Source organism: Ranitomeya variabilis, chromosome 1, assembly GCF_051348905.1.
Source record: "Ranitomeya variabilis isolate aRanVar5 chromosome 1, aRanVar5.hap1, whole genome shotgun sequence".
NCBI lineage: Eukaryota > Metazoa > Chordata > Amphibia > Anura > Dendrobatidae > Ranitomeya > Ranitomeya variabilis.
In genome coordinates, this window is record NC_135232.1 from 324,691,525 (window position 1) to 324,718,499 (window position 26,975).

At 43.3% G+C, this 26,975-nt stretch overlaps 1 protein-coding gene across 1 annotated transcript in view; it reads left to right on the forward strand.

Moving 5' to 3' along the window:
* LOC143817139 (immunoglobulin superfamily member 1-like) overlaps positions 1–26,975 on the forward strand; it is a 160,552-nt gene that overhangs the window by 89,093 nt on the left and 44,484 nt on the right. The window contains exons 11-13 of the mRNA XM_077298298.1: positions 19,066–19,356; positions 20,006–20,110; positions 21,065–21,092. Coding sequence (XP_077154413.1) covers positions 19,066–19,356; positions 20,006–20,110; positions 21,065–21,092 — 424 coding nt within the window. The remainder of the gene's footprint in view (positions 1–19,065; positions 19,357–20,005; positions 20,111–21,064; positions 21,093–26,975) is intronic.

Here is a 26,975-nt window from a genome sequence, read left to right on the forward strand (position 1 = left end):
TATAGCTCTCCAAATGTGGTGATGCAAAAACTATTTTTTGAAATAAAAAGCATCTTTTAGTGTGTGACAGCTGCCAAACATAAAACCCAATATAAATCTGGTATCGCTGTAATCACACCGACCCAAATAATAAAGTCACCTAATCACTTATACTGTACTGAGCGCCTACACCCGGGTTTCCGTGGAAATATCTGAAATGCATTATTCAAACGGAACCTCTGGTGGAAGATTCCCTATAATGTGGCAGATGGAGGCACTGTGGACGCTGTCTGATCTGTGATTCGGCGGTGTCCGTCTTTTTAGGATTGCATAAAAGTGCCACAATTTTCTGCACTTCTGAAAAGGACACCGCTGAACAAAGACCAGAGTCCAGAGTCACTCTGTTTTCTCATGATGCTGAATGGATCCCTTGGGGGTTTCATTCGAATTATGTAGGAGTTTTAGATGGAAACCCCAAAGTAAGTGGCCAGCGTAGAGCGCCATTTTATGTTCTGTAAAATGTTCTCAATAAAAGCTTCAATTTAGTGCACAAAAAAAGCAGGTCTGTCATCTGTTAACGGAAATATAGGGGGCTTTCACGTTACTGGTAGCACAAAGGCTCTGGAATACGAAATGGCTCCTCACCCCCCCAAAGAAATTCAGTAAATTCTCTGCTCCCAAATCCAAATGCCCCCCTCCCTTCTGAGCACCAGTGTGCCTAAACCACATATTGCGTCCACATGTTTGGCATTTCTGAAGCGATGAGAGCCCGCTTAAAGGGAACCTGTCACCACGTTTTTGGAAGATGGGATAAAAATAGCGTTAAATAGGGGCAGAGGTGGGCGTTACATTAGTGTGTTTGTTATGCGTTTATTACCCACCTAAGTTGCCGAAATACCTTTGCAAAGTCTCCGTTTTCGCCTGTCAATCAGGCTGGTCTGGTCAAAAGGGCGTGTTGTCTTCCCCCAGATTTTGCGTAGTTTTCCGTTGGTGGCGTAGTAGTGTGCGCATGCCCAAGGTCCTGAATCCTCTGTCAGGGGATTTAAAAGAGCGCGCTGTTCGTTAGTTCATTGGTGATCGGTGGGCGCGGCCATCTTCCTTTGGCCGCGCGTGCGCAGAAGCGGCGCTCTGCTGGCCGCGGCTTCAGGAAAATGGCAGCCGCGATATCCATCTGCGCACGCGCGGCATCCCGCGGCCATTTTCCTGAAGCCGCGGCCAGCAGAGCGCCGCTTCTGCGCACGCGCGGCCAAAGGAAGATGGCCGCGCCCACCGATCACCAATGAACTAACGAACAGCGCGCTCTTTTAAATCCCCTGACAGAGGATTCGGGACCTTGGGCATGCGCACACCACTACGCCACCAACGGAAAACTACGCAAAATCTGGGGGAAGACAACACGCCCTTTTGACCAGACCAGCCTGATTGACAGGCGAAAACGGAGACTTTGCAAAGGTATTTCGGCAACTTAGGTGGGTAATAAACGCATAACAAACACACTAATGTAACGCCCACCGCTGCCCCTATTTAACGCTATTTTTATCCCATCTTCCAAAAACGTGGTGACAGGTTCCCTTTAACAGACGGGTGCATGTCTGCAGAAGAATGGGCTGGGCATAACGTACTGGTTAATGCAATGTACTCAGGGCTGGTTTTAGACAAAGTGGGGCCCTAGGCAAAAGTTTAAAGTGGGGCCCCAAATGCTAACATTGTAAAATCACACAAACATTTAAGTTACATTACATGAGCAGGATGCGGATAGAGTTGGTGGAGGGGCCTGGAGCCAGTGCTCACACTGTGGCCCCCATATTTAGGGGCGTTATATCGACCAACAGGTCTGCCACTATTAGCTGTATGCAGGGGCATTGCTAGGGTCAGAAAAGATTGGGGGCCCAAGCCCCAAGACAAAGAGTTGCCCCCAACCCCCTCTTAATTTTTTTTTAACACCAGAGATAATACAGTGATAACTCTCTGAGTACAGATAATGTAGTAGATGTCACCTGCAGTCCTATGTAACACCACAGATAACACAGTGATAACTCTCTGAGAACAGATAATGTAGTAGATGTCACCTGCAGTCCTATGTAACACCACAGATAACACAGTGATAACTCTCTGAGAACAGATAATGTAGTAGATGTCACCTGCAGTCCTATGTAACACCAGAGACAGCAGTGATAACTCTCTGAGTACAGATAATTTAGTAGATGTCACCTGCAGTCCTATGTAACACCACAGATAACACAGTAATAACTCTCTGAGTACAGATAATGTAGTAGATGTCACCTGCAGTCCTATGTAACACCACAGATAACACAGTGATATCTCTGAGTACAGATAATGTAGTAGATGTCACCTGCAGTCCTATGTAACACCACAGATAATACAGTGATAACTCTCTGAGTACAGATAATTTAGTTGATGTCACCTTCAGTCCTATGTAACACCACAGATAGTCTTACTCTGAAACGCAATGTCTATGTTCACATGCAGCATTTTTTTCAGTAGCCAAAACCTTTTCTATTAGCAGTAAAAATGTTGGGTTCAAAACACCTGTTTTTCAGTTTGTTTTGTGGTGTTCTTCACACTTTTTTCAGCTATTTTTGGAGTGAGGATGTTTGCTTTGTCTACAGTATGTTTAAGACCACATTCATACGATCAGTATTTGGTCAGTATTTCACATCAGTATGTGTAAGCCAAAACCAGGAGGGTGAGAAATACAGAAGTGGTGATGTGTTTCTCAGGGTATGTGCACACGCTGCTGATTTTGCTGTGGATCTGCAGCAGTTTTCCATGCGTTGTACAGCACCATGTAAACGTATGGAAAACAAAATCCGCCATACACATGCTGCGGAAAATACCGCGAGGAAACGCTGCATTGTATTTTCCGCAGCATGTCAATTCTTTGTGCAGATTCCGCAGCGTTTTACACCTGCTCCATAATAGGAATCCGCAGGTGTAAAAACGCTGTTGAAAACTGTAAAGAAAAAGCGGTAATTCCGCCGTAAATCTGCAGGTAAAGCGCACAGCGTTTTACCTGCAGATTTTTAGGAATCTGCGTGGAAAAATCCACGGCAGATTCTGCAACGTGTGCACATAGCCTCATTGTTCCACTGCTGTTTCTGCATTACAAATACTTATGTGAAATACTGAACATGTGAACGAGACCTAATAGTTTAATTCACCAAAACCACTAAAAAATTTGCAGTGAAAAATGCCGTTGCAATATCTGCAGCTTTTTTATTCTTTCATTGCTTTCTACGGGGGAAAACACACTGAAAGAAGTGACACACTGCAGATTTAAAAAGCGCTACAGTTCTGAAATCCAGTCAGAAAACAAACAAGCGCCTGCAGGAGATTTCGGAAATCTCCTATGTTTTGCTGGCACCTTGAAAAGCAGCTTTTCGCCATGTTCATACGCAGAATTTTTGCAGCTTTCTCTTCTGCAAATAAGAAGTTTACAGCATTTTACAGCACAAGCAAAAACTGAGATTTTCAGAAATCTCCTGCACACCCCTTTATTTTCCCCTGACTGAATTTCACAACTGCAGCGTTTTTTAAATCTGCAGCGTGTCACTTTCAGCAATTTTTTTCACCCATAGAAAGCAATGAAAAAGTTTAAAAAATGCTGCAAATGTCGCAATGTTGTTTTTCGCTGCGTTTTTTGGGAATAACACTAACTTTATTAACCCCTTCCCGACCTTTGACGCCACGTAGGAATCATGAAAGTCGGTGCCAATCCGACCTGTGACGCCTATGTGGCGTCATGGAATGATCGTGGAGCGCCCCCACTGCCGCAGGGCTAAGGGGCACCCGGTACCGGGCCTCTGTGTCTCAGTTCTGGGGTTGTCGCCCGGTCCGTGACCCTGCTGAGGGGCGTCCAGTGAAAGTTGAGAATGTGAGGATGTTGTGGTGCGGTGTAGGTCGCGATGAATAACGAGGACACCAGGTTGCAGTCTCTTTACCTCTTTACTGAAGGCTTCAGGATCCTCAGTCCGGAATACGGTTAACCGGGCTACCTGAGTCCGGCCGGTCCGATGGCACCTCCGGAGTTCCCTTTGCAGGTGGAAATCTGTGCCTACCTTCTAGCGCTTGTGTGTTGTAGTCCTTCCCTGCTGTGCTTACGGGATAGTCCTCACAACTGTTGTGTCTGTTTCTGAACTTCCCTCACAAATCGATTATGATGTTCTTCTTCGTCCCCCCAGATGATATGGCTAGGACGCACCCATATGACGGGTAGGCTCGGAGGTCTTCCGGGACCCTAGAGTCACCCCTCTCGAAATGTTGCCCCCTGTGTCTGTTTAGGTGATTTTGGGTGAGACAGCCCACCTAGAACTGACTGTCCTGCCGTAGGTTTGAAGTAAGGCCTGGAGCTCAATACTTCCTCGGCGTTTCCGGCCACCGGCTACATGCCTCAGTAGGATGTTGCCTCGTCTTACAGCACGACTCCTACTGGTGTTTCTCCTTGTTGCGTTGATCTCGTTTCTCACTCAGCACAATAAACCTCGCTTCTTGTCCTTTCTTGGGGTACCACCGCAATGAAGTGCAGGCGCGGTCCCATAACGTTCTTCCTGTTCGCTAGGCCTCTGTCAGGATCCCACCCCCGACAGGGACCCCCCTGTATCTTCCCCTGCAACACCCTTTGCCAAAGGATGTTGCCTGGTTCCAACCCAGTCAGCTTCTGTCTAACTTCCTATCTAACCCCCAGTTTTACCAGATTGTGAGGAGTGGCCTAATACATAGCACCCTTAGCTCCCCCTGGAGGCCAGACCGTGAAGTGTATTGGTGTCTGTGATACCTGGTCAGGTGAACTCCTTCAGTGCCATCAGACGTACCATAGCCCCCCTTAGCGGCGGAGCATCAGTACTGCAACGACCAGGACTCTGGGGCGCTGCACTCGCGTCCCTGCAGATCGGGTGAAAGGGTTAACTCCAATTTCACCCGATCTGCAGGGACAGTGGGAGTGGTACTTCAGCCCAGGGGGGGTGGCTTCACCCCCCTGTGGCTACGATCGCTCTGATTGGCTGTTTCACTTTCAACAGCCAATCAGAGCGATTTGTAATATTTCACCTATGAAAATGGTGAAATATTACAATCCATGGCCGATGCTGCAATATCATCGGGCATGGCTGGAAAACCTAATCTGCCCCCCCACCACCACCGATCGCCTCCCCAGTCCTCTTTTCTGCTCTGTACTGTGGTCCGCTCCCTCCATCCTCCTGTCCGCTCCCCCGTCCTCCTGTCCGCTCCCCCCGTGCTTCGATCCACCACCCCGTGCTCCGATCCCCCCCGTGCTCTGATCTCCCCCCCTCATACTTACCGAGCCTCGCGGTGTCCGTCCGTCTTCTTCATGGGCGCCGCCATCTTGCAAAATGGCGGGCGCATGCGCAGTGCGCCCGCTGAATCTGCCGGCTGGCAGATTCGTTCCAGGTACATTTTGATCACTGTGATAAAACCTATCACAGTGATCAAAATAAAAAAATAGTAAATGAACCCCCCTTTATCGCCCCCATAGGTAGGGACAATAATAAAAATAATAGAAAATATATTTTTTTTCTTCCCCCACTAGGGTTAGAGTTAGGGTTAGGGCTAGGGTTAGGGCTAGGGTTAGGGTTAAGGTTAGGGCTAGGGTTAGGGTTAGGATTAGGGTTAGAACTAGAGTTAGGGTTAGATTAGACTATGTGCACACATGGTGCGGATTTGGCTGTGGATCCGCCGCGGATTGGCTGCTGCGGATTCGTAGCAGTTTTCCATCAGGTTTACAGTACCATGTAAACCTACTGAAAACCAAATCCACTGTGCCCATGGTGCGGGAAATACCGCGCGGAAACGCTGTGTTGTATTTTCCGCAGCATGTCAATTCTTTGTGCGGATTCCGTTTTACACCTGCTTTTCAATAGGAATCCGCAGGTGAAATCCGCACAAAAAACACTGGAAATCCGGGGTAAATGCGCAGGTAAAACGCAGTGCCGTTTACCTGCGGATTTTTCAAAAATGGTGCGGAAAAATCTTACACGAATCCGCAATGTGGGCACATAGCCTAAGGGTTGGAATTAGAGTTAGGGTTGGAATTAGGGCTAGGGTTGGAAATAGGGTTAAGATTAGGTTTGTGGTTAGGGTTAGGGTTAGGGGTGTGTTGGGGTTAGGGTTGTGGTTAGGGTTGAGATTAGGGTTAGGGTTGGGATTAGGGTTAGGGGAGTGTTGGGTTAGGGTTGTGGTTAGGGGTGTGTTGGGGTTAGGGTTATATCTAGAGTTGGAATTAGGGCTTGGGGTGTGTTGGGGTTAGTGTTGGAGTTAGAATTGAGGGTTTTCCACTGTTTAGGCACATCAGGGGTCTCCAAACGCAGCATGGCGCCACCATTGATTCTAGCCAATCTTGCGTTCAAAAAGTCAAATGGTGCTCCCTCCCTTCCGAGCCCCACCGCGCGCCCAAACAGTGGTTTACCCCCATATATGGGGTACCAGCATACTCAGGACAAACTGGGAAACAATTATTGGGGTCCAATTTCTCCTGTTACCCTTGCAAAAATAAAAAATTGCTTGCTAAAACATAATTTCAAAGTGCTCACCACACATCTAGATAAGTTCCTTGGGGGGTCTAGTTTCCAAAATGGGGTCACTTTTGGGGGGTTTCTACTCTTTAGGCATATCAGGGGCTCTGCAAATGCAACGTGACACCCGCAGACCATTCCATCAAAATCTGCATTTCAAAACGTCACTGCTTCCCTTTCGAGCCCCGACGTGTGCCCAAACAGTGGTTTACCCCCACATATGGGGTAACATCGTACTCAGGACAAACTGGACAACAACTATTGGGGACCAATTTCTCCTGTTACTCTTGCAAAAATAAAAAATTGCTTGCTAAAACATAATTTTTGAGGAATGAAAAATTATTTTTTATTTTCACGGCTCTGCGTTGTAAACTTCTATGAAGCACTTGGGGTTCTAAGTGCTCACTACACATCTAGATAAGTTCCTTGGGGGGTCTTGTTTCCAATATGGGGTCACTTGTGGGGGGTTTCTACTGTTTAGGCACATCAGGGGCTCTGCAAATGGAATGTGACGCCCGCAGACTACTCCATCAAAGTCTGCATTTCAAAACGTCACTACTTCCATTACGAGCCCCGACTTGTGCCCAAACAGTGGTTTACCCCCACATATGGGGTATCAGTGTACTCAGGACAAACTGGGCAACAACTATTGGGGTCAAATTTCTCCTGTTACCCTTGGGAAAATTAAAAAATTCTGGGCTAAAAAAAATATTTTTGAGGAAAGAAAACACATTTATTATTTTCACGGCTCTGCATTATAAACTTCTGTGAAGCACTTGGGGGTTCAAAGTGCTCACCACACATCTAGATAAGTTCCCTTTGGGGTCTAGTTTCCAAAATGGGGTCACTTGTGGGGAGTTTCTACTGTTTAGGCACATCAGGGGCTCTGCAAACGCAACATGATGCCCGCAGAGCATTCCATCAAAGTCTGCATTTCAAAACGTCACTACTTCCCTTCCGAACCCCGACGTGTGCCCAAACAGTGGTGTACCCCCAAAAATGGGGTATCGGCATATTTAGGAGAAACTGGACAACAACTTTTGGGGTCCAATTTCTCCTGATACCCTTGGAAAAATAAATAATTGTGGGCTAAAAAAATCATTTTTGAGAAAAGAAAAATTATTTTTATTTTCATGGCTCTGCGTTATAAACTTCTGTGAAGCACTTGGGGGTTCAAAGTGCTCACCACACACCTAGATTAGTTCTTTGGGAGGTCTAGTTTCCAAAATGGGGTCACTTGTGGGGGAGCTCCAATGTTTAGGCACACAGGGGCTCTTCAAACGCGACATGGTGTCCCCTAATGATTGGAGCTAATTTTCCATTCAAAAAGCCAAATGGCATGCCTTCCCTTCCAAGCCCTGCTGTGCGCCCAAACAGTGGTTTACCCCCACATATTGGGTATCATCGTACTCAGAACAAACTGGACAACAACATTTGGGGTCCAATTTCTCCTGTTACCCTTGGAAAATTAAAAAATTCTGGGCTAGATATAATTTTTGAGGAAAGAAAAATATTTTTTTATTTTCACGGCTCTGCGTTATAAACTTCTGTGAAGCACCTGAGGGTTTAAAGTGCTCACTATGCATCTAGATTAGTTCCTTGGGGGGTCTAGTTTCCAAAATGGGGTCACTTGTAGGGGAGCACCAATGTTTAGGCACACAGGGGCTCTCCAAACGTGACATGGTGTCCGCTAACGATTGGAGCTAATTTTCCATTCAAAAAGTCAAATGGCGCGCCTTCCCTTCCGAGCCTTGCCATGCACCCAAACAGTGGTTTACCCCCTCATATGAGGTATCTGCGTACTCAGAAGAAATTTCCCAACAAATTTTAGTATCCATCTTATCCTGTTGCCCATGTGAAAATGAAAAAATTGAGGCTAAAAGAAATTTTGTGTGAAAAAAAAGTACTTTTTCATTTTTACGGATCAATTTGCGAAGCACCTGAGGGTTTAAAGTGCTCACTATGCTTCTAGATAAGTTCCTAGGGGGGTCTAGTTTCCAAAATGGGGTCACTTGTGGGGGAGCTCCAATGTTTAGGCACACAGGGGCTTTCCAAACGCGACATGGTGTCCGCTAACGATGGATATAATTTTACATTCAAAAAGTAAAATGGCGCTCCTTCCCTTCTGAGCCTTACCATGTGCCCAAACAGTGGTTTACCCCACGTGTGAGGTATCTGTGTACTCAGGAGAAATTGCCCAACAAATTTTAAGATCCATTTTATCCTGTTGCCCATGTGAAAATGAAAAAATTGAGGCTAAAATAATTTTTTTGTAAAAAAAAGTACTTTTTCATTTTTACGGATCAGTTTGTGAAGCATCTGGGGATTTAAAGTGCTCACTATGCTTCTAGATAAGTTCCTTGGGGGGTCTAGTTTCCAAAATGGGCCCACTTATGGGGGAGCTCCAATGTTTAGGCACACGGGGGCTCTCCAAACGCGACATGGTGTCCGCTAAAGATTGGAGACAATTTTTCATTTAAAAAGTCAAATGGCGCTCCTTCCCTTCCGAGCCCTGCCGTGCGCCCAAACAATGGTTTACCCCCACATATGAGGTATCAGCGTACTCAGGACAAATTGGACAACAACGCTCGTGGTCCAGTTTCTCCTTTTACCCTTGGAAAAATAAAAAAATTGTTGCTAAAAGATCATTTTTGTGACTAAAAAGTTAAATGTTCATTTTTTCCTTCCATGTTGCTTCTGCTGCTGTGAAACACCTGAAGGGTTAATAAACTTCTTGAATGTGGTTTTGAGCACCTTGAGGGGTGCAGTTTTTAGAATGGTGTCACTTTTGGGTATTTTCAGCCATATAGAACCCTCAAACTGACTTCAAATGTGAGGTTGTCCCTAAAAAAAATGGTTTTGTAAATTTTGTTGTAAAAATGAGAAATCACTGGTCAAATTTTAACCCTTATAACTTCCTAGCAAAAAAAAATTTTGTTTCCAAAATTGTGCTGATGTAAAGTAGACATGTGGGAAATGTTATTTATTAACTATTTTGTGTCACATAACTCTCTGGTTTAACAGAATAAAAATTCAAATTGTGAAAATTGCAAAATTTTCGCCAAATTTCGTTTTTTTCACAAATAAACTCAGAAATTATCAACCTAAATTTACCACTAACATGAAGCCCAATATGTCACGAAAAAACAGTCTCAGAACCGCTAGGATCCATTGAAGCGTTCCTGAGTTATTACCTCATAAAGGGACAGTGGTCAGAATTGCAAAAAACGGCCAGGTCATTAAGGTCAAAATAGGCTTTGTCATGAAGGGGTTAAACATGTACTGTAGACAAAATGTATACTGTAAAAAAAAACAAAAACAGCAAAAGTTCTAAGGGTGTGTGTCCACAGTCAGAAAACGCTGCGGGTCGGCTGCTGTGTACTTGTGCAGCGTCCAACCAGCAGCGGCCACATGTTACAGTATAGTGGAGGGGATTTCAAGAAATTCCATCTCTACTATGCGTGCACTGACACCCGCACCTCACCCGCAGAGATGGACATGGGGTGCGTCTGTCCAGACCCCAGGATGCCAATTTATCTGGCGCAGACGCCAATCTCCACCAGAGAAATCTCACCCGTGCAATGTATAGGATGCGGTGATTCCACACGGTACAATGAACACACGCGGAATCACCTGTGTTTAAAATATGGCAGCACTTTGGACGCAGCACATGTCCACTGCGTCCAAAGGGCTGCCATTTCCGGATCCTCTGCACATACCCTAAAATAATGGGTGCTTTGAAAGCAGTGTTTTTACTGCCAAGAGAGCAGGTTTTGGCTGCAAAAAAATGCACCAAAAACGCTGATTCTTATGCACACCTGTACTATATATGTGTATGGTTTACCCTTTATTTATTTCTATATAATAAATGCCCTGATTCAGCAGACAATATTCCTGTCTTGTGTCATCCAGACAGTAGTGACAGGAGGTTGCCCTGTCAGATTTCAAGCAATGATTTAGTGACTGGTCAGAGCCCATGCTGATGGCTGCTGTATGTGACTGTGAAACCTGATCCTACAGCAAACCGCACAGAGCTCTGGGACCACATGAGTAAATCACAGCACTGAGGGGGTTTCAAGGGGGTTTGGGAGACATGTTCTGGGACTACAGAGCAATGCACAGCATTATTCACTGCTGAAAACCCTGGGGGCACTTCATACAGGGGTTGCAGATGCAGGGGGCCCCCTTGTAGGTGGGGGCCCCAGGCGTCTGCCTGGTCTGCCTGTCCCAAACGCTGGCCCTGAATGTACTGGTCACTACAATGGCAGTTTGCAATTTTCACTCTGCAACATTCATTGCTGTTTGTTTCTGGAAAACACCTATGGAGTCAAAATCGTCACTACACCTGTAGATAAATTCCCCAAGGGGTATAGTTTCCAAAATGGGGTCACTTGAGGGGGGATTCTGCTCTTCTAGCAATTAAGGCTTTTTGTATATGGAGTCCGCAAACTGTTCTAGGAACATTTGCTCTCCAGAAGGCAAATAGCGCTCCGTTTCTCCAGAGTCTCTCCATATGGCTAAGTAGTACTGTACCGCCACACATGGGGTATTGCCACGTTCAGTAGAAATTGTGGGACAAATTTTGGTGCCATTTTTACCCACTTCTTGTGTGGAAATGTAAAACCTAGAGTTAAAACATAATTTTGGTGGTAAAAATGTACCGTATTTTCTGGTGTATAAGACGACTGGGCGTATAAGACGACCCCCAACTTTTCCATATAAAATATGGAGTTTGGGATATACTCGCCATATAAGACGGGGGTCATCTTATACGCCCAGTCGTCTTATACGGCGTGTGCGGTCCAGATGGTTCCCAGGGTCTGGAGGAGAAGAGACCGCGTGACCACGACGTCATCTTAGGTCCTTCGCTCAATGCATCCTTAGGAATGGAGGCCGCCGCTTGCACCGCTGAGAGTCGGGGGCCGCCGGAGGGTAAGTATATCCATATTTTTTATTTTTATTCTTTTTTTTTGTACATGAATATGGATCCCAGGGCCTGAAGGAGAGGCTCCTCTCCTCCAGACCCTGGGAACCATCCAGGACAGCTCCCTGCACATGCCGTACCCGGCGTATAAGACGACCCCCGACTTTTGAGACGATTTTCAGGGGTTAAAAAGTCGTCTTATACACCGGAAAATACGGTAGTTATTTTTTCTTCACTGCCCAATGGTATAAAATTCTGTTACACACACGTGGTGTCAATATAATCACTGCACCCCTAGATGAATTCATTGAGAGGTGTAGTTTGTAAAATGGGGTCACTTATGGGGGGGGCGTTCTACAGTTCTGGCACCTCATGGGCTCTCCCAGTGGGTCAAGGCACCTGCAAGCTATAACAGTAAAATCTGGCGCTCCTTGCCTTCTGAGCTTTGCACTGTGCCTGAAAAATATTTCCCGATTACATGTAGCATATTGGTGTACTCAGGAAAAAATGGACCTCAGTTTGCTGTATAAATAATTCCTATGATAAAACTTAGAAAAATAAAAAACTTGAGGCTAAAACAAGATTTTAATGGTAAAATGTAATTTATTTTTGCTTCACCGCTCAATGGTATAAAAGTCTGTGAGGCACATGTGATGTCAATAAGATTACTACACCCCTTAGATGAATTCATCTAGTGTAGTTTGCAAAATGATTTCATGTATAGGATGTGTCTGTTGTTCTGGCACCTCAGGGCCTAGGCCAATGTGACATGGTACCCTCAAACCATTCCTCCAATATGGCGCCTCTTCTCTTCTGAGCTTTGCACTGTGGGGTATCGGTGTACTCAGGAGAAGTTGCACTACAAATTCATATGGGGCAATTTCTCCTGTTACCTTCATGAAAATGCAAAATTTGGGGCCAAAATAACTTTTCTGGGAAAATGTGATTTTTTTTTTATTTTCACGGATCAGCATTCTAAACTTATGTGAAGCAAAAACTAAATACTTTCCTTGAGGGGTCTAGTTTCCAAAATGTGGTCACTTGTTGGGGGTTTCCACTCTTTAGGCACATCAGGGGCTCTCCAATTAGGACATGACGTCCGCTAATGATTCCATGAAATTTTACATACAAAAAGTCATATGATGCTCCTTCCCTTCCGAGCCCAAACAGTAGTTTTCTCCCTCATATTGTGTATCGGCGTACTCAGGAGAAATTGCACAACAAATTGTATGGTGCAATTTCTCCTGTTACTATTATGAAAATGCAATATTGTGGGATAAAAACATATTTGTAGGGAAAATTTGATTTTTTTTATTTACAGATCAACGCTATAAATTTATAATTTATAAGCATATGAGGGTTCAATGGGCTCACCACACATCTAGATAAGTTCCCTGTGGGGTCTAGTTTCCAAAATGGTGTCACTTGTGGGGGATTTTTACTGTTTAGGTACATCAGAGGCTCTCCAGACGCTACACGGTGTCCACCAATTGTTCTAGCAAATTTTGCATTGAAAAAGTCAAATGGTGCTCCTTCCTTTTTGAGTTCTGCCGTGAGCCCAAACAGTGGTTTTCTTCCTCATATGAGTTATCGACATGATCATGAGAAATTACACAACAAATTTTGGGTCCATTTTTTCCTGTTACCCTTGTCAAAATAAAAAAATTTGGATCTGAAGAAATTTTTTGTGAAAATAAGTTAAATGTTTATTTTTTTTCCACATTCCAAAAATTCCTGTGAAGCACCTGAAAGTTTAATAAACTTCTTGAGTGTGGTCTTGAGCAACTTGAGGGGTGCAGTTTTTAGAATGGTGTCACTTTTGGGTATTTTCTGCCATATAAACCCCTCAAAGTGACTTCAAATGTGACGTGGTCCCTAAAAAAAATGTTTTTTGTAAATTTTGCTGGAAAAATGAAAAATCGCTGGTCAAATTTAACCCTTATAACTTCCTAACAAAAAAAATGTTGGTTCCAAAATTGTGCGGATGTAAAGTAGACATGTGGGAAATATTACTTTTTAACTATTTGGTGTGACATATATCTGTGATTTAAGGGCATGAAAATTCAAAGTTGGAAATTTTCTAAATTTTCATCAAATTTCCATATTTTTCACAAATAAACACACGTCATGCCAAATAAATGTTACCACTATCATTAACCCCTTAGTGACAGAGCCAATTTGGTACTTACCATAATGACCGAGCCAATTTTTACAATTTTGACCACTGTCACTTTATGAGGTTATAACTCTGGATCGCTTTAACAGATCCCGCTGATTCTGAGATTGTTTTTTCATGACATATTGTACTTCATGTTAGTGGTAACATTTCTTCGATATTACTTGCGATTATTTATGAAAAAAATGGAAATATGGCGAAAATTTTTAAAATTTTTCAATTTTCAAACTTTTTTATGCCCTTAAATCAGAGAGATATGTCACAAAAAATAGTTAATAAATAACATTTCCCACATGTCTACTTTACATCAGCACAATTTTGGAAACAAAATTTTTTTTTGTTAGGGAGTTATAAGGGTTAAAAGTTGACCAGCAATTTCTCTTTTTTACAACACCATTTTTTTTAGGGACCATATCACATTTGATGTCATTTGAGGGGTCTATATGATAGAAAATAACCAAGTGTGACACCATTCTAAAAACTGCACCCCTCAAGGTGCTCAAAACCACATTTAAGAAGTTTATTAACCCTTTACGTGCTTCACAAGAACTGAAACAATGTGGAAGGAAATAATGAACATTTAACTTTTTTTTTGCAAACATTTTACTTCAGAACCATTTTTTTTATTTTCACAAGTGTAAAAACAGAAATTTAACCATAAATTTTGCTGAGCAATTTCTCCTGAATACGCCGATACCCCATATGTGGGGGTAAACCACTGTTTGGGCGCACCGCAGAGCTTGGAAGAGAAGGAGCGCCATTTGACTTTTTCAATGCAGAATTGGCTGGAATTGAGATCGGATGCCATGTCACGTTTAGAGAGCCTCTGGTGTGCCTAAACAGTAAAAACACTCCACAAGTGACACCATTTTGGAAACTAGACCCCTTACGGAACTTATCTAGATGTGTGGTGAGCACTTTGAGCCCCCAAGTGCTTCACAGTTTATAACGTAGAGCCGTGAAAATAAAAAATCGCATTTGTTTACACAAAAATGATCTTTTCGCCCACAAATTCTTATTTTCACAAGGGTAACAGGAGAAATTAGACTTCTAAAGTTATTGTGCAATTTCTCCTGAGTACGTCGATACCCCATATGTGGGGATAAACCACTGTTTGGGCACACCGCAGAGCTTGGAAGAGAAGGAGTGCCGTTTTACTTTTTTAATGTAGAATTGGCTGGAATTGAAATCGAATGCCATGTCGCGTTTGGAGAGCCCCTGATGTGCCTAAACAGTGGAAACCCCCCACAAGTGACACCATTTTGGAAACTAGACCCCTTAAGGAACGTATCTAGATGTGTGGTGAGCACTTTAAACCCCCAGGTGCTTCACGGAAGTTTATAACGTAGAGCCGTGAAAATAAAAATTCAAATTTAATCTACGAAAATAATTTTTTGCCCCCAAATTTATATTTTGACAAGGGTAACAGGAGAAATTAGACCACAAAAGTTGTTGTGCAATTTCTCCTGAGTACGTCGATACCCCATATGTGGGGGTAAACCACTGTTTGGGCGCAGCGCAGAGCTTGGAAGAGAAGGAGTGCCGTTTTACTTTTTCAATGTAGAATTGGCTGGAATTGAGATCGGACACCATGTCACATTTGGAGAGCCTCTGATGTGCCTAAACAGTAGAAACCCCCCACAAGTGACACCATTTTGGAAACTAGACCCCTTAAGGAACTTATCTAGATGTGTGGTGAGCACTTTAAACCCCCAAGTGCTTCACAGAAATTTATAAAGTAGAGCCGTGAAAATAAAAAATCCTTTTTTTTTCCTCAAAAATGATTTTTTAGCCTGCAATTTTTATTTTCTCAAGGGTAACAGGAGACATTGGACCCCAAAATCTGTTGACCAGTTTGTTCTGAGTAAGCTGATACCCCATATGTGGGGGGGGGCACTGCTTGGGCACCCATCGGGGCTCGGAAGGGAAGGAGCGCCGCTTGGAATGCAGACTTTGATGGGATGGTCTGTGGGCGTCATGTTGCATTTGCAGAGCTCCTGATGTACCTAAACAGTAGAAACCCCCCAGAAGTGACCCCATTTTGGAAACTAGACCCCAAAGAGCTTATCTAGATGTGTGATGAGCACTATGAACCCCCAACTGCTTCACAGAAGTTTATAATGTAGAGCCTTGAAAATAAAAAAATCATATTTTTTCCACAAAAATGATTTTTTTCACCCCCAAATATTTACTTTCACAAGGGTAACAGGAAAAATTGGACCCCAAAATTTATTGTGCAATTTATGCTATGTAGGCTGATACCCCATACTGTTTGGGCGCATGGCAGAGCTCGGAAAGGAAGGAGCGCCATTTTGGAATGCAGACTTTGATAGAATGGTCTGCGGGCGTTATGTTGCGTTTGCAGAGCCCCTGATGTACCTAAACGGTAGAAACCCCCCACAAGTGACCCCATTTTGGAAACTAGACCCCCCAAGGAACTTATCTAGATGTGTGGTGAGAACTTTGAATGCCCAAGTGCTTCACAGAAGTTTATAATGCAGAGTCATGAAAATAAAAAAAAAATTTTTTTCCACAAAAAAGATTTTTTAGCCAAGTTTTTATTTTCACAAAGGTAACAGGAGAAATTGGACCACAAAAGTTGTTGTCCAATTTATCCCGAGTAAATTGATGCCCCATATGTGGTGGTAAACCACTGTTTGGGCGCACGGCAGAGGTCAGAAGGGAGGGAGCACCATTTGACTTTTTGAGTGCAAAATTGGCTGTTGTGTTTGGAGACCCCCTGATGTACCTAAACAGTGGAAACCCCCCAATTCTAACTCCAACCCTAACCCCAACACACCCCTAACCCTAATCCCAACCCGATCCATAATCCTAATCACAACCCTAACCCCAAAACAACCCTAATTTAAACCATAACCATAACCCTAATCAAAACCCTAAATCCAACACACCCCTGATCCTAATCTCAACCCTAACCTCAAACCTAACCCTAATCCCAATACACCTTTAACCCTAGTCCCAACCCTAACCTTAACCCTAATCCCAAACCTAACCCTAATCCCAAACGTAACCCTAATGCCAACCCTAATCCAAACCCTAACCCTAATCCCAACTCTAACCCTAACTTTAGCCGCAACCCTAGCCCTAACTTTAGCCCCAACCCTAACCCTAGCTCTAACCCTAACTTTAGCCCCAACCCTAACCCTAGCCCTAACCCTAAATTTAGCCCCAACCCTATCCCTAGCCCTAACTTTAGCCCAAACCGTAGCCCTAACCCTAGCCCAACCCTAACCCTAGCCCTAACTTTAACCCCAACCCTAACCTTAGCCCTAACCCTAAATTTAGCCCCAACCCTGACCCTAACCCTAAATTTAGCCCCAACACTAACCCTAACCCTAAATTTAGCCCCAACCCTAACCCTAACCCTAAATTTAGCCCCAACCTTAACCCTAACCCTAAATTTAGCCCCAACCCTAACCCTAACCCTAAATTTAGCCCCAACTCCTCTAGCTGCCGGCCGATCATGGTGGGCACACTGCACATGCGCTCACCATTTTCTTACCAGATGAAGAAACCGGCAGGCAGAAGGGGACGCAGGAGGACCCAGGGACACCGGTAAGTATAACAGGGTCCCCGAATCCCCCTATTTCTCTGTCCTCTGATGTGCGATCACATCAGAGGACAGAGAATGACACACCGCTTTTTTTTTTGCGGTCGCCGGTAAACAGTTACCGGCGATCGCAAAACAGGGGTCGGAACAAACCGACCCTGATCATGTTCTTTGGGGTCTCGGCTACCCCCGGCAGCTGAGACCCCAAAGATCTTCCGAGTGCCGGCCGGAGGGCGCACTGCGCATGCGCCCGCCATTTTTTGGCCGGAACAAGATGGCGGCGCCCATCGGGAGCCACGAGGAGCACCGGGGGAGACAGGTGAGTATTGGGGGGACCCCATTTCTCTGTCCTCTGATGTGCGATCACATCGGAGGACAGGGAAATTAAATGGGAAATCGTGCTTTTTTTTTGCGACCGCCGGTAAACGGTTAATTACCGGCTATCGTAACCCAGGGGTCGGTAAAAAAAACCCGATTTATGTTCTCTGGGGTCTCGGCTACCCCCGGTAACCGAGACCCCAGAGAAAATCCAACTCTGGGGGGCGCTATTCACTTTTTCCACAGCGCCATTAATTAACGGCGCTGTGGTTTAAGTACCCTTAACTTCTGCCGTTAAAAGGTGTATCGGCGGTCTTTAAGGGGTTAAATACAATATGTCATGAAAAAACATTCCCAGAATTACTGGGATCCATTGAAGCATTCCAGAGTTATTAAATTGGCCTGGTCATTAAAGAGAGTCTGTCACCCCAAAATTCGAGTATGAGCTGTGGCCACCGGCATCAGGGGCTTATCTACAGCATTACAACTCCTGCGCAGGTGTACTTTGTTTGCAGTGCGCAGGCACCGGGAAAGGTCAGAGAGGCCCGGCGCCTGCGCACTGCAGTACTTTGCTCTGCCCTCAACAGGGCAGACAAAGTACACCTGCTCAGCAGCTGTCAGGAAGAAAAGAAGAGGACGTCATCGCATGAAGATAGGAGGCGCCGGACCCGGACCACGACACCCATCGGACCCGAACCGGGATCGCCCCTGGGTGAGTATAATCTAACCTGTTTTTCTTATCTTTCAGGGTACATCGGGGGCTTATCTACAGCATTACAGAGTGCTGTAGATAAGCCCCTGATGCTAGTGGCCGCAGCTCATACTCAAATTTTTGGGTGACAGAGTCCCTTTAACGTGCAAACCACCTTCGGGGGTAAAGAGATTAAGCAAGTTGAAATGATCTCTAAAAGGCCTAAAGTTAATGATGTCACATTTCCTTTGTATTTTAGACCAAAAAATATATATTTTAATTCTACCCCTTTTTGGACCTCTAACATTTTCAAGAGTGCTAGACAGCTGCTTAGAAGAACCCATGGCTGCAGTTTTTTGGCACAAGGTTAGAGGATGCTGGGTTTTTATAAAGCTGGAAAATTTGCATCACCTGGCCTTTCCTAAAGATGATAGTGAACAAGCTATAACCCTAACAGGTGAATTAATGTTTGAAACCTTGGTCAAAGTTATCTGAGCACACAAATCTCCAGGGGGCCCAAACTTTTGCATGGAACCATTTTCCTTTTTGTTATTTTTAAAATGTAAAAGATGAAAATATATACTGCATAGATTTTTTTTTCCTAAAATACTAAAGAAAGGCGTCTTTAGACCTTTTAAGGATCATTTCATCTTCAACTTGCTTAACTGTTAAAACTTTTACATGTCACTGTAGATACCTGAGATGTCATCTAGTTAGTAATAAAGTGAAGAAATATTCTGTTGCATTTGTTTCCATTATTCTCATTAGACGTCTTTAACATAGTTTTCATAGAATTGTTTTATAATGGTTTTGCAGAATTACAAGATATTAAGAACTTGCTGCTTTTTTTCCATTTAGATCCATTGCCAGCTCCAAAACTTAAATTGGGAGGCCCCATAGAAAAATTAGAGGATGGGTTCAAGGTTACATTAAACTGTTCAGCACCAGATAATGATCAGCTGAGAACCTTTTACTATTTCAACACTGGAGAAAAAAATGATGTGACCAACATAACGGCATTCTCCGGCTCTCTTGAGTTGGAACTGGGACCTATCAATCAACTTTCCTACAGCTGTGAATATGAAGAGGACCTGAGAGGTAGAAAAATTAGGTCAGGAAGAAGTGAAATACTTTCTGAACAGCTCACAGGTGTGTTTATTACTAGTTGTCCTTTCCTGGTTATAGTGATGGAGTGACTACTTCTAGGGCAGTGAGAAACAATCATTACACTTCTAATGGGTCCACTCATATTGCCTGTTACTTATGGCCTTTTCTCATAGAAATAGCATTTTCCCCTTCTCTTTGTATGTATATTAAATAAATTTAATGTCAACAAAAGTCTCCAATAACTTCAATATCACAAAGAATCGTGATTTGGTAGTGAAGGGACCTTGTAAAATAGATGACAAACCCATGTACTCAATGGCCACTGAAAGAGCCCAAATACGTAAAATGGATATTGTAGTTGTGACCTAAGTTAACTTGAAAAATGAAATTCATCAAGTTGCCCACAGCAATGTTAATGACGGGCTCGCTAGAGTACGATGCACCTAATTCATTAACAGACACACACCACTAAATGAATCAGGCGCTTTTCTTAACTGGCATGTGCCACTGCCAAAAATGTCCTCCATGTACATTTCTAGAGTAAGTTGTGCCACTAAAGTAGTATAACTTTTCATGAATTTGATGGCTGGGACTACTATAAACTAAATTATTGGTCTCGTGTGTAAAACTAATGAAACAATGCTTTTAATCTACCTTAGTTTTACGTTATATATTACCTTATGTATTTTAGAAGCCTCGCAAATGTCTCCTCCAGTGATTGCTGGAATTATCGGAGTCATATCTCTTCTTCTCTGCTTTATTCTGGCACTCTGGTTCTATAAGAAAAGTAAAAAATGTAAGTATATTAAGGATACTAAAGATATTCCATACCTTTGTCGCAAAAGCAAAAAATATATTTATTTGAAGGAATGAGTTTGTCCATTTAGAAGGATATACCACCATGATGGACAGTTATAACAAATCCACATGATATCTCAAGAATGTTCCTGGTGTACACTGCCTGGAATAGAGAGATGGCTGTTCATAAATGGCTCCATGGACTTGTATAATCATGTTGAAAATTTTAGGGAAAGCCTGTGTTAACCATTGAAGAGAGCCAAACATGATAGCAGTACCCTATGGGGCACCATTCTCATAATAGATGTAGGATCCAGCAGAGGTATCTGCATCTTTCGAACAAATTACGTATCATGTGGTACTGGTTATGCCATAAATGTCCAAGATGGGTCAACCGCTTTTATAGAGTAGACTCAATCCCTTACTCCTTTATGGAACCTCTTAACATCTTCATTCAGCTAGAAGATGTCTAATTTTATATTAAAAACATACAACATGGGTGTATATGGCATATTGAGTTTTGTGAAAGAATATCTGGAAGAATATGGAAGAATATGCTGAAACAATGTTTTTTTGAGGTTCGAGAGAAATGAATTTCAGACATCCGTGTGATTTTCTAATGGAATTTTAGGCTCTGCTACAATTTTGGACACAGTTTGTAAAGTGCATCAGTAGAAAATACCCCATATTCTTTTCTACATTGAAAAGTAAATCCTGAATGGATTTAATGTTGATTATGGAGCATAAAACTCCAATTTTCCCTGCCAAAATCTGAGTGAAAAAACTGCATTTGAACATAACTTAATAGTAGATTTATATAGAAGATACAAGATTCATAAAACATGTGAGAGCAGTAACCGTGTCTACAAGACCTTTACAAATACCATTTTATAAAAATGACATATTTATGTGTTGTAAAAGTAATTATAATAATGTTCTTTTTTTATTGTAGATAGCAGATATAACCGCTTTCGTTTCAGGTAGGAGAGTCACTATTAATAAAGGTTCAGCTTAGGAGCTTGGCATTGGTCATGGATCTCTATGGTCCGGAATTGTTATAGTGATATACAGTACATGTATGATCCTTTCAGTAAATCTAAAGCCTCATTCAGACATGCGTGTTCATGTACGTTTCATCAGTGTTTTGGATCCAAGTTCCATCAGTATTTGGTCTAAGTTTCATCAGTGTTTTGGATCCGAGTTCCATCAGTGTTTGGTCCAAGTTTTATTATTATTATTATTATTATTATTATAATAATACATTTTTTATAGCGCCATTTATTCCATGGCGCTTTACATGTGAAAAGGGGGCAAATATAGATAAATACAATAAACATGAGCAAAAAACTAGGCAATAACAGGCACAGGAGGAGGGAGGACCCTGCCCGCAAGGGCTCACAGTTTGCAGGGGATGAGTGAGGATACCCTAGGAGAGGGTAGAGCTGGTTGTGTGGTGGTTCAGTAGGTTGAGGATCCCTGTAGGCTTGTCGGAAGAGGTGAGTCTTCTGGTTCTTTTTGAAGGTTTCTATGGTAGGCGAGAGTCTGATGTGTTGGGGTAGAGAGTTCCAGAGTATGGGGGAAGCATGGGAGAAATCTTGGATGAGGTTATGGGAAGAAGAGATGAGAGGGGAGTAGAGAAGGAGATCTTGATAGGATCGAAGGTTGCATGTAGGTAAGTACCAGGAGACCATGTCACAGATGTATGGAGGAGACAGGTTGTGGATGGCTTTGTATGTCATAGTAAGGGTTTTGAACTGGAGTCTCTGGATGATAGAAAGCCAGTGAAGGGCTTGGCATAGGGGAGAGGCTGGGGAATAATGGGGAGACAGGTAGATTAGTCGGGCAGCAGAGTGTAGGATGGATTGGAGTGGTAGAAAGAAACCATCCACCAGAACACTGGAGCAAACCATAAAATTACGGACAAGGATATAAGATTTAAAATGTATCTTTTTTATTCACAACAGTTTTACTAAAAGATAAATTGTGTGCACATATCAGGACAAAAAGTAATAAAAATAAAGTTAAATAGGTATAAATGATGGACCAAAGAATATATAAAATCAACAATGTATTAGGGCCCAATTGAAACAATGATGCACCAGACGAGGATATTGAAGATCTCCAACAATTATGTGAAAGCGTGCGTAATTTAAAGATCCACAAGTGATCCCATTACTATATGGGTAAATGGGAGAAAAACATATATCCTTAACCCCTTCCCGACATCTGACGTACTATCCCGTCGAGGTGGGGTGGGCCCCCATGACCGCCGACGGGATAGTACGTCATACGCGATCGGCCGCGCTCACGGGGGGAGCGCGGCCGATCGCGGCCGGGTGTCGGCTGCATATCGCAGCTGACATCCGGCACTATGTGCCAGGAGCGGTCACGGACCGCCCCCGGCACATTAACCCCCGGCACACCGCGATCAAACATGATCGCGATGTGCCGGCGGTGCAGGGAAGCATCGCGCAGGGAGGGGGCTCCCTGCGAGCTTCCCTGAGACGATCGGTACAAGGTGATGTACTCACCTCGTACCGAACGTCTTCTCCCTGCAGGCCCCGGATCCAAAATGGCCGAGGGGCTGTATCCGGGTCCTGCAGGGAGCACTTCCGGGTCGGAGCAGGCTGCAGATGAAAGCTGCAGCCTGCACGGCTGTAAGTGAGATCGGAGATCTCACAGAGTGCTGTGCACACTGTGAGATCAGCGATCTGTAATGTCCCCCCCTGGGACAAAGTAAAAAAGTAAAAAAAAAAATTCCCACATGTGTAAAAAAAATAAAAAAAAATTCCTAAATAAATAATAATAAAAAAAAAAATATTATTCCCATAAATACATTTCTTTATCTAAAAAAAACAAACAAAAACAATAAAAGTACACATATTTAGTATCGCCGCGTCCGTACCGACCCAACCTATAAAACTGCCCCACTAGTTAACCCCTTCAGTAAACGCCGTAAGAAAAAAAAAAAAAAAACGAGGCAAAAAACAACGCTTTATTACCATACCGCCGAACAAAAAGTGGAATAACACGCGATCAAAAAGACGGATATAAATATCCATGGTACCGCTGAAAACGTCATCTTGTCCCGCAAAAAAAGAGCCGCCATACAGCATCATCAGCAAAAAAATAAAAAAGTTATAGTCCTCAGAATAAAGCGATGCCAAAATAATTATTTTTTCTATAAAATAGTTTTTATCGTATAAAAGCGTCAAAACATAAAAAAATGATATAAATGAGGTATCGCTGTAATCGTACTGACCCGACGAATAAAACTGCTTTATCAATTTTACCAAGCGCAGAACGGTATAAACGCCTCTCCCAAAAGAAATTCATGAATAGCTGGTTTTTGGTTATTCTGCCTCACAAAAATCGGAATAAAAAGTGATAAAAAATGGTCACGTGTCCGAAAATGTTACCAATAAAAACGTCAACTCGTCCCGCAAAAAACAAGACCTCACATGACTCTGTGGACCAAAATGTGGAAAAATTCTAGGTCTCAAAATGTGGAGACGCAAAAACTTTTTTGCTATAAAAAGCGTCTTTTAGTCTGGTTTCACACTTGCGTTTTTATCTGCATGCGTTTTTTTAAAAAACCACGTGTGAAAAAATGCATGTAAACGCGGTAAAACGCATGCGTTTTTATAGAAAAACACAAGAAAACAAGAAAAAAACAAAAAACCCTAACCCTACCCCTAACCCTACCCCTAACCTGAAATACGTGGCACTGAAATACGTGGCACTGAAATATACGTTTATATACGTATATAAGTGCCACGATATTTCAGAGGCCACGTATTTAAGTGCCACGTATTTAAGTGCCACGTATTTAAGTGCCACGTATTTCAGTGCCACGTATTTACGTGCCACGTATTTACGTGCCACGTATTTACGTGCCACGTATTTACGTGCCACGTATTTACGTGCCACGTATTTTTCAGTGCCTGAAATACGTGGCACTGAAATACGTGGCACTGAAATATCGTGGCACTGAAATATCGTGGCACTTAAATACGTGGCACTTAAATACGTGGCACTGAAATATCGTGGCACTGAAATACGTGGCACTTAAATACGTGGCACTGAAATACGTGGCACTGAAATACGTGGCACTTAAATACGTGGCACTTAAATACGTGGCACTTAAATACGTGGCACTTAAATACGTGGCACTTAAATACGTGGCACTTAAATACGTGGCACTTAAATACGTGGCACTTAAATACGTGGCACTTAAATACGTGGCACTTAAATACGTGGCACTGAAATACGTGGCACTGAAATACGTGGCACTTATATACGTGGCACTTATGACTGTCAGAAAATGTTCAGTAAACGGTTAGGGGTGAGGTTAGGGGTAGGGTTTCAGGTAGAATTGGGGAGTTTCCACTGTTCAGGCACATCAGGGGCTCTCCAAACGCGACATGGCGTCCAATCTCAATTCCAGCCAATTCTGCGTTGAAAAAGTAAAACGGTGCTCCTTCCCTTCCGAGCTCTCCCGTGCGTCCAAAAAGGGGTTTACCCCAACATATGGGGTATCAGCGTACTAGGGACAAATTGAACAACAACTTCTGGGGTCCAAGTTCTCTTGTTATCCTTGGGAAAATAAAAATTTGGGGGGCTAAAAATCATTTTTGTGGGAAAAAAAATATGTTTTATTTTCACGGCTCTGCGTTGTAAACTGTAGTGAAACACTTGGGGGTTCAAAGTTCTCACAACACATCTAGATAAGTTCCTTGGGAGGTCTAGTTTCCAATATGGGGTCACTTGTGGGGGGTTTGTACTATTTGGGTACATCAGGGGCTCTGCAAATGCAACGTGACGCCTGCAGACCAGTCCATTTAAGTCTGCATTCCAAATGGCGCTCCTTCCCTTCCGAGCTCTGTCATGCGCCCAAACAGTGGTTCCCCCCCACATAGGGGGTATCAGCGTACTCAGGACAAATTGGACAACAACTTTTAGGGTCCAATTTATCCTGATACCCTTGTGAAAATACAAAACTGGGGGCTAAAAAATCATTTTTGTGAAAAAAACATAATTTTTATTTTCACGGCTCTGCGTTATAAACTGTAGTAAAACACTTGGGGGTTCAAAGTTCTCACAACACATCTAGATAAGTTCCTTGGGGGGTCTAGTTTCCAATATGGGGTCAATTGTGGGGGGTTTGTACTGTTTGGGTACATCAGGGGCTCTGCAAATGCAACGTGACGCCTGCAGACCAATCCATTTAAGTCTGCATTCCAAATGGCGCTCCTTCCCTTCCGAGCTCTGTCATGCGCCCAAACAGTGGTTCCCCCCCACATAGGGGGTATCAGCGTACTCAGGACAAATTGGACAACAACTTTTAGGGTCCAATTTATCCTGATACCCTTGTGAAAATACAAAACTAGGGGCTAAATTTCATTTTTGTGAAAAAAAAAAAAAAAAATTATTTTCACGGCTCTGCGTTATAAACTGTAGTGAAACACTTGGGGGTTCAAAGTTCTCACAACACATCTAGATAAGTTCCTTGGGGGGTCTAGTTTCCAATATGGGGTCACTTGTGGGGGGTTTGTACTGTTTGGGTACATCAGGGGCTCTGCAAATGCAACGTGACGCCTGCAGACCAATCCATTTAAGTCTGCATTCCAAATGGCGCTCCTTCCCTTCCGAGCTCTGTCATGCGCCCAAACAGTGGTCCCCCCCCACAAATGGGGTATCAGCGTACTCCAGACAAATTGGACAACAACTTTTGGGGTCCAATTTATCCTGATACCCTTGTGAAAATACAAAACTGGGGGCTAAAAAATCATTTTTGTGAAAAAAAAAAAAAAATTTATTTTCACGGCTCTGCGTTATAAACTGTAGTGAAACACTTGGGGGTTCAAAGCTCTCAAAACACATCTAGATAAGTTCCTTAGGGGGTCTACTTTCCAAAATGGTGTCACTTGTGGGGGGGTTTAATGTTTAGGCACATCAGGGGCTCTCCAAACGCAACATGGCATCCCATCTTAATTCCAGTCAATTTTGCATTGAAAAGTAAAATAGCGCTTCTTCCCTTCTGAGCTCTGCTATGCGCCCAAACAATGGTTTACACCCACATATGGGGTATCAGTGTACTCAGGACAAATTGCACAACAATTTTTGGGGTCCAATTTCTTCTCTTACCCTTGGGAAAATAAAAAATTGGGGGTGAAAAGATCATTTTTTGTGAAAAAATATGATTTTTTATTTTTACGGCTCTGCATTATAAACTTCTGTAAAGCACTTGTTGGGTCAAAGTGCTCACCACACATCTAGATAAGTTCCTTAGGGGGTCTACTTTCCAAAATGGTGTCACTTGTTAGGGGTTTCAATGTTTAGGCACATCAAGGGCTCTCGAAATGCAACATGGCGTCCCATCTCAATTCCAGTCAATTTTGCATTGAAAAGTCAAATGGCGCTCCTTCCCTTCCGAGCTCTGCCCTGCGCCCAAACAATGGTTTACACCCACATATGGGGTATCAGCGTACTCAGGACAAATTGCACAACAATTTTTGGGGTCCAAATTCTTCTCTCACCCTTGGGAAAATAAAAAATTGGGGGTGAAAAGATCATTTTTGTGAAAAAATATGATTTTTTATTTTTACGGCTCTGCATTATAAACTTCTGTAAAGCACTTGTTGGGTCAAAGTGCTCACCACACATCTAGATAAGTTCCTTAGGGGGTCTACTTTCCAAAATGGTGTCACTTGTTAGGGGTTTCAATGTTTAGGCACATCAGGGGCTCTCCAAATGCAACATGGCGTCCCATCTCAATTCCAGTCAATTTTGCATTGAAAAGTCAAATGGCGCTCCTTTGCTTCCAAGCTCTGCCATGCGCCCAAACTGTGGTTTACCCCCAC